Source organism: Buceros rhinoceros, unplaced genomic scaffold (assembly GCF_000710305.1).
Source record: "Buceros rhinoceros silvestris isolate BGI_N320 unplaced genomic scaffold, ASM71030v1 scaffold13394, whole genome shotgun sequence".
NCBI classification, from domain to species: domain Eukaryota; kingdom Metazoa; phylum Chordata; class Aves; order Bucerotiformes; family Bucerotidae; genus Buceros; species Buceros rhinoceros.
In genome coordinates, this window is record NW_010408883.1 from 16,179 (window position 1) to 24,605 (window position 8,427).

Genomic DNA, 8,427 nt, shown 5'->3' on the forward strand with positions numbered 1-8,427 from the left:
CAGGGACTTGCGGCAGCCGCTCTCACTGCTCCTTCCTCAACTGGAGAGGGCACACTTGTCCTTATTTTCCTTATTTTCCACTGGGCTTTTTGTTCCCCCCCCCGACTTCAATAAAATCAAAACTCTTTCATTTGTTTATTTCTTAAAAATGTCCTTCACTTCATTCCACCCTGTCTCAAAGCACATAAATGGAAAATTAAAGGCTATGCCTGCATCCAATGCACAACTCCCCAGCCTACCCCTTACCCCCACATCAGACCCCAGCTCTGCCTGTTTGTGGACCCAAGGAGAGATTTTTCGGACACATTCCCAGGCTGACCCACAGACCAGCATGGCCGTATGGTGCCAGATGGCTGTTAGCTTTGCTCCTTGCACTTGCTGCCTTGGGAAGGCTGATTTTCTGTGAGGAGCGAACTGTCTGGGTCAGGTGGATGGATATTAACATTCATGAGCCTTCCCGAGGTAGGAAGTCAATCCCTGAGCCACTGAGCTGTGCAGAAAAGTATCAGCTCCAAAAGCAGGGAAGGAAGGAGATGGAGAGGTTTGCCCTCTGCTGTCTGTTGCTGCGACTCTCTGCTTAATGCCCTTTGCAAATATGGTCCCCCTAATACCCTGGACTACCCAAACGGATCACTTATCCCCCAGCTCTACAAAAGCTAGATGTGCTGGGGACATGGAGCAAGCCACCTGTAGCACGGTGTTCATTAGTCTCCTACAGACTTTCAGGAAAGCATGTTTTTTCCAGGCACCTGGGCTAGATGTCCTACATCACCTTCCAGAGCTACTGAGGAGACAAGATAGCCTGTGTCCAGCTCCATGCTTTCACAGCCAGGCACCTCCCGGTGCTGGGACTGGATTTGCCCTGATGAACAGGCATGAGTTTCATTTTGTCATTGTTTTCCCAGCCCCAAAGTGGAGTGAGCAAAGGTCCCCCTGGGCTGCTGTGAAAATAAGCAGTCGGGAGTTGGAATGATGGGGCAGCAGCTGACAGGTACCACCGCGGTCTCTGACAGACAGGCTCTGTCCATCCAGTGGCAGAAATCCAACTTGTTCCTGCCCTGCAAATGCCCCCTCTTTCTTGAGCATCTCCCTGCTCCCTGAGCTGGCATGGCACGTCTGCTGCCTTCACCATCCAGAGCGGTCATCTCACCCATCTTCTTGCACCCCTGCAAACAGCAGTTTCAGCAGTCAGGGTCCCAGGACATCCCGATGGCCTGGCTCACTACTGCTCTCCCTGCCCAGCATTTCCACCCAGCCCTGCCATGGACTGATGCCTCTACCTTCAACCATGCATTCAAAGCCCAGCCCTACTTCCACAGCTTGCTGATTCTTCCTTTTCTCCTTTTCTGCTGCCTGAAGCCCTGGGGAATGTCCCTTAGCCAGCCGTGACATTGGCCTGATAATAACCTGACATTTTCCCATATGGAAAATGGAAAGGACTTTCTGTATGGACAAAGGGAAAAGTTTCCGACTGCTGAAATGAGAACGTGAGACTCGCTGAAATTGGGCAGATGTGATCGGCAGTAATTAATAGAGGGCCTGAACATAACAAATGGCACCAATTCCTATTAAATGCTATTTTCAAATACCTGTGGGCATTTGGCTGCGCTGTAGCAGTCCCCAGCAGTGGCATATGGAACAGGTCGTCCATCATGTGTCCGTGCAAACTGTAAATCAGTCGCTGTGGAAAATAGTTGATGAATAACGCGGGAAGAAAGATGCAGGGAGACAGACAAAATAAATGTAAACATGCTTTCAGTAATGTTTAAGCTCATTAAAGCTGGTTTCATACACTTATCTTGAGAGTCAAGACCTCATCTGCTGGATTTTTAATATTAAATCCCCAATTCATCCCACATGTGACTCCCTGGCTTGTGAGCACTGAATTTAACTGGACACTCACACACTCAACATTTACAGCTCAGTTTAAGTACCTCGGTGATTTAGAACCTACATATAAATAACGACAAAACTCAAGCCCATAACTTAGGTTTTATTTCTCTATCAGAAAATTCCCCACCTTCAAGAAGGCCATGGGACCTCCTAAATCTCCCTTTTAAACAAAGGCAAACCACCATCTCTGTGCTGCCCCAGCCCAGGGCTGAGGGTTTCAAAGGGAATTGGGGTATTTTGTTCTGGAGGGAGGGATCTGAAATAGCTGAGACTCATTTAGATGGGGATGCGAGATAGCTCCTGCCCGACAGAGGCAGGTGTCCCGCTCCTTTTGAAATTCAAAGGGAGCTGGTATCAAATTCCAGGAGGATGGTTCCTTTGAGATCTTTACCAGGAGCTTTTAAAGACTATTACTAGCTTTTTGCAAATTGATAGACTGGGAGGTCTAATGGCTTGAAAATTAACTGATAAAAACCTCTATCAGATGAAAGAGTCATTTTACAAGGAAGGATTTTGATTTGCTAAAAAATCTCTGCTATTTACTGAACGAACCGCCAGCAATATGCTGTATTTTTAAGCCATTTGCTGGAAACTGATAGCATCCCTGGAGTCAAGGAGACTGAAACCATCACCCTACGGGATGCTGCGGGCTCTCTGGCAGCAGGATGGCGCCCAGCTCCCGTGCAGGCTGGCAGGAGAACCACTTATATTGCACAGCTACAGTAGCCTCATCTTCCCCTGCGAATTCACGACCCCAGATCCATCTTTCTCAGCACGAGTTATTTCCCCATGGTCTGACTCTGCTGGGAGTTTCATCTGCCTCCCCACTGCGCCAATGCTGGCACCAGCCTGGAGGGAGCAGCATCCCTACCCCAGCTGAGACCCCTGTACCGGGCTCTCCCGACATGTCAGGTGTGAAATGGGGGGCCAGCTCCTCCTTGGTTAAGCTTTCTGCCTGAGACCAGACTGAAAATGGGAGACCAAATGAATTAAAACCCTTCAAAAACATACACTGGCCTGCTGGGAGCACGCAAATGTTTGTTCTGTATAGCAGCACACCAGCGACTGTCTTAATATTCTCCCATATTACAGAGAAATAGAAGGAACATCTCTGATGTACTTGAGTTACAGCCTCTAAATGCAAAGCAAACAGGTGACCAAGTTCATAAGCAGCTTTTAAGAGGAGAGCTCAGGAATATTGCTCACTAGAGCACCACTGCTTGTTTGCAGTTACAGCTATATTTGTGTAAAATAAACATTTTTTTTTTTAATGGCAAGGCCCTGTTTTTACTCACTTATTATTTGCATAGTGTTCAGGTCCAGCCTTACTTTGCTGAAGGTGGAAAACCCAGCTGCTGTGTAATCTTTCCTACACTGGCAGTCTTCTCGTCTGCTCCCGTTATACGGACACTCAGTCGGGTTATGCAATCTAAATCAAAAGAAAACCCTTTCTACTCATGACTGGAAAATATTGCCATGGAAAACAAAAATATTGTGAAGCTCAGGATTAAAGGATTTCTTACCTGTATCCATACACTTCTGAAAAATTCTCTGCATCCCCATTTACAAGAGTCACGTACTCCTTTGGGCTGTCAGTCTGCATCCCAGAGCAATACACCTGAGAGAGAAAAGCCAGAATTCTGTCAGGCATCATGTGCAAAGGGATCGCTGAGAAAACCGAAGGTAGAAAATCCAAAGGTGGAAGCGAAGAGCATACGCAGGGCTCTCTTGCACCTTTGGGAAATGCATTAACTATCAGTCTGCTGCTGAAATGCACCTTTAACATCTTTCCTTTGACTTGAAGGAAATATTCACCATCTTCGGTGACACCTTTGAGATTTTTAACATCGTTGCAACTCCTTGGTAATTCACCTGAAACAAAACAGAAATACTTGTAGTCACTAAGCAACCGTACAGCAAAATTTCTTTTGTAAGACTGTGAGGCATCCAAAGCACCAAAACACCTTGTTTATTTTTAAGAGGTTTCCCTGAAGTGCCTTAGTGCTAAGTTGGATGACTCTCAAGACTTGGAGATACTGCCTATCTCTAGAGGTTTGATGGGAAAAGATGATGAAGCCACGAGAAAGGCACAGGAAGGTGCAAAACCACAGACTTACAGTCATGGACGTTGTGGCAAGTTCTCTGCTCTTCAGGTTTCAAATCCACATGGCACAAGCTGCTGACCTGGTCATCGTTTGTCAGACACTGCACCGACCGGTGCATGACTCCAACTCCACAGGTGACAGAGCACTGCAAGACAGAAGACAGGTTTGTATTTCATCTCAAGGCTTTCTGGGCTCCAGAAGAACAGAGACAGATGGTTTCCTTTGTATCAAGAGACAGCAGCAAAGCCTCCAATCCTGCAAAGTGTTCAAACACAGGCTTAATTTTCATCAAACAAGTAATCCCTTTTATTATTAATCCCTTCATTATTATCATGGTCACTAATTCTATCAAGACAAATACTGAACTTCACTTTGCACTTAAACACTTCACTGGGTGAGGCAGTATTGGTTAAGGTGAACCACGTGCTCACGTGAAATGGGTTATTTTTCACCCTCGGAAGGTTGTACAAGACAGAAATGCTCACCAGAAGGCCTGACTGGTAGAAAACCTCTCCTGGTGGCTGGGAGACATTGCTTGGGTCTGACAGCAGCCTCTGAACAAACAGGACATTTCTCTCTAAATTGCACCAACCCCGCCCAGCCTCCAAACAATCTCTCCCCTTGCCCTCTGGAAAAGTGGCTAAATCTGTGCAAACACTGGGTCATCCTCAAACAGCTCAGATTAAGGATAATCTTTAGGCTGAAACTGCACAAGTTACTGGAGCTACCGGGCAGCAGCTTGTCTGTGCTGGCTGCTGCTGAGCACAGGTGATGGGAACATCTTACTCCCCCTCTGCAACTTGTTCTTTCAAGTACTTGAGAACTGAAAATCAGCTCTTTCTGCAGGTACCAGGTTAGACAGCCAAGAAAAAGATGCTGCTCCTCTCTTCAGAAATGATTAGTCTAAAGGAGTGCACCATGAAGGAGACAGGCTTGAGTGGGTCATGGTATTTGCAGTTTACTCTTTATCAGATCCAAATTCGTAAACCTTAACTAAGGAGCTGAGCAGGACTCTATTTGCCTGCCAAAGGTGATGGTATTTTACATTAAATCCCTTTGCAACTCAGAGATGAGAAGGACCATGGCACCTGGTAGTCGCTAGGACATTCAGCAGCTCAGAGTGAGGTGAAAGGTCTTGCTCTCTGAAGCAGATACTCTTTGGAATGAAGTTATATTAATGAGTTGGACACTTCGCACTGAAATTCTGGAGGAAATACCAATTAATTGAGGCTGAGCTCTTCGTTGTAACTCCTCTGCCCTGACTCACAGGGAGGATCTGAAGCTTCCTATGGGGCAGGGGAACTTAGGTTTCAAACAACTCTGCCTTTTACCATGACAGCTTCCCTGACTTGGCTCTCATTGCCTTGTAAAAGTTTGACAAGTGCCTACAAATGCCTGAGCTGGGTTAATAAATCAAATCCATGGGAGAAACACCACATTTCAAAGAATGTCAGAACCCCAAAGAAGTGAAATGTTATCACCTTAACTAAAATTTGATCTTGTACTTCAGGCCCCAGAAGAGTTTCAACACAAATAACTTTAGCAGAAAGGCTAAGTTCTTTCCCTGCCTGTAAGGAGGAGGGTGGGGGGAAAAAGAAAAAGAAAGAAAAATCCTTTTAAGGGTCAAATTACCAGTGTTTTGGCCTATTGGTCATTCCCAAGTCTTGCTCATATGCATGGCCGAGTGGGACCACCTCCTGTTGCCGGCTATCCATCGATCCTTCTAGCACAAGGCTTTCAAACCTTCATTCTCTAACTAAGCATTCAGCATGACCATCGTCCACACTGCCACAAATTTTGGCTATATCTCACTTTTCATGGAGATCATGCTCTGGGCAATCTGATCTAGTTGAAGGTCATTGCAGGATGGGTTGGGCTAGATGACCTTTGTAGGTTCCTTCCAACCCAAAGCATTCTATGATTCTATTTTATGATCATGACTCCGTGTACTTATGGCTGCTGAGACTTTCCATTACGATGGGGTTCATCTGGAGCATGGAGCCCTACACACACTGAGGCTGCCACCGCATGAGTGTATTCATTGCATTAGTTTATGCAACTCTTAAACATTCCCCTGTGAAACCCTCAGACTGTGTCCCTGCTGTAAAGAAAAAATCAGTTTGTTCCAATTTTTTCAATCAAAAAAAGAACTTTGCCAAACTTACACTTCCCCAGTTGCCGACGCGCCAGGATGCCAAGACGGGGCACTCCCCGAGGTAGCAGGGCTGGATGTTGGGTGGCTGTGTGCCGGGACAGTTGACTGTGTTCTGGTACCCATACTCGTAGTGGTCCTTCCCGGTGTAAATCTCGCTGCAGGACACCAGCCGCTGCCTGTATCCCTTCCCGCACGTGACGGAGCACTGTGGGCAGAGGAAACGCCTGTTAGCACCAAGGACTTTGTGAAGGCTGGTGGAAACAGGGAGGAAAAGCAGGCTGGCCAGCTTTTAACACGACAAGCTGCTCTGGGTGGGGGTCATGAGCAATTATTTAAGCCAGCTATGAGTATCGTGAGTGGCTACAAGTGGGCTAGTGCCCAACAGTGTCTTTGAGCTTTGTCCCTGTTCTGCCCCTACAGCCGTTCTAGGAATCCCTACTCCAGATTGGCTCCTGGGCAGGTATATCTCTCCCCAAGGTCAAAGAATTGAGCAAGACATCCTTGGGAGATCAGAAATGCCTCTTTTTATTTTTTTTATCCCCCCCACCCCACCCTGGAATGCACAGCAAAACAACATGGTCAAGATTGACCTTGAATTGCAGGTACTCGTAATTAGAGGACAAACAGTGCTTCTGCCCTCCTTATCAAAAGGCTGAGCGGGAGCTGGGGCAAGCTGAGCTCCCCCTCCATCATCTTCCTGGGCCCAGGTTCTCCCAGAGGGTCACAGGAAGTGGAAACGGGTAGAGGGTGTATGGGCAAGGGGCAGCCAGACCTCCAGCTTCACAGGCACCCTGATATGATATTGCTCTTAGGAAGCCACTGAAGAGACCAGGCTGCTCTGAGGATCTCTCATCTCTGCATTTCTCCTTCCTGCACTATCTCAGCTGGCTTGGCTCTCCGCCCCCTCAGTTCCAGACATGTTTTCTTTTTTCCCTTTTCTTGTTCGTTCTTTTAAATCAGTGCTGTGTCAGCAGCTGCCTTGTCATTTCCCTCTGCTGCTCCTCCAAGTGGAAAGTAATGCTTCACTCGCTGCAGAAGGAAACAGGCGGAGATTAGCCTGGTCCTCCTGCATGCAGCGCCTGCTGCAAAGAAAACTCATCCATTTTCCTTGCTGAGCCCTCTCCCAGCCGTGAGGGTGAAGACACACCAAAGACATAACTGAGGAAGGATGTGTCCCCACAGTCACATCCAGGCTCGCCTTTGCCCCAGGATGCTCACCCAGACCCTCACATAGCTCACAGGGCCCCGGAGCTCCTCAGGAGAGGATGGGAATATATAAATAAATGAAATAAAATGGCACAAAACCGAAGAGGGTGCCTGCTGCATGTGATGTGCTTTGGAAGAAAATTGCTTCTAGATATTAGCGAGGACTCTGAGCATGCTGGCATTTACTCTTTAATATCCTGGTGTACTCCCACAGCCCTGCTCCTTTCTTTCCAGCAGGGAGATTGCATGCAGAAACAAATAACAATTAAACCACAGAAAAAATAAATAATTAAACCACGCAGCACTGCCCTGCCACCGTTGATTTGCGTTGCAATATCTCAGCAAGGCCAGTGGCGAGAGGAGGAGAGTGTGTCCTGAGGCCGAGTGGCACGGTCCCTGTGCGGGGGTGGGCTTGGGGTCTCACCTCTGACCACTCCCCGGTGATCCAGATGTACTCGCAGGGCGGCAGCCCGCAGCTCTCCATCTCTGCAGGGCGTTTGCTGGCGTCGCAGTAGCCGCTGTTCTGCACTCGCTTGTTCTCATCCACGCAGACGACCTTGCGGTACCGAGATGCCTCTCCGCATGTCTTCATGCACTGTTTGCAAGAAACAACGGCTCATGCAACACACGAGGGACTTCAGCAAATTGATTCGCATCCTCAAAGCAAGCGAGCCCTCCTCCCAGCAGCCCGAGGGAGCGGATAGCTCTGTGCCCCATGTTGGCATCCCTCACCGGTGTCACCTGGGGGCAAATTTGAGACCAGGGCCCAGCCGTGCCAGGTGCTGCCAGAGCATCCAGTGACAAACTGCTCCTGTCCTCCGGAAGTACTAACACAAATCGCAGACATAGAGAGAGAGGAGAAACTGAGGCAGCAGGTATTGGGATAGGGCAGATGTGGGGTTCAGCTGTGATGCAACCGAGAGATGCAGGGGTGGGCACACCGGGCCAGGAGATGGAGCAAGTGGGGAAAGAAAGGGGCCAACCCCCATCAGCTGCTTGGAGAACAACAACCCAGCCCAAATACATGCTGTCACACCCTTGGCTGTGGCTGGTGCGGAGGGAGCCCCG

General features: G+C 48.2%; 1 protein-coding gene across 1 annotated transcript in view; it reads right to left on the reverse strand.

Annotated features, from left to right (window-relative positions):
- The window catches only part of ADAMTS9 (ADAM metallopeptidase with thrombospondin type 1 motif, 9), a gene marked incomplete at its 5' end in the record, with an annotated part of 81,235 nt that overhangs the window by 2,820 nt on the left and 69,988 nt on the right, over positions 1-8,427 (reverse strand). The window contains 7 exons of the mRNA XM_010135033.1: positions 1,590-1,681; positions 3,189-3,322; positions 3,417-3,511; positions 3,671-3,765; positions 4,011-4,143; positions 6,164-6,358; positions 7,784-7,954. Coding sequence (XP_010133335.1) covers positions 1,590-1,681; positions 3,189-3,322; positions 3,417-3,511; positions 3,671-3,765; positions 4,011-4,143; positions 6,164-6,358; positions 7,784-7,954 — 915 coding nt within the window. The remainder of the gene's footprint in view (positions 1-1,589; positions 1,682-3,188; positions 3,323-3,416; positions 3,512-3,670; positions 3,766-4,010; positions 4,144-6,163; positions 6,359-7,783; positions 7,955-8,427) is intronic.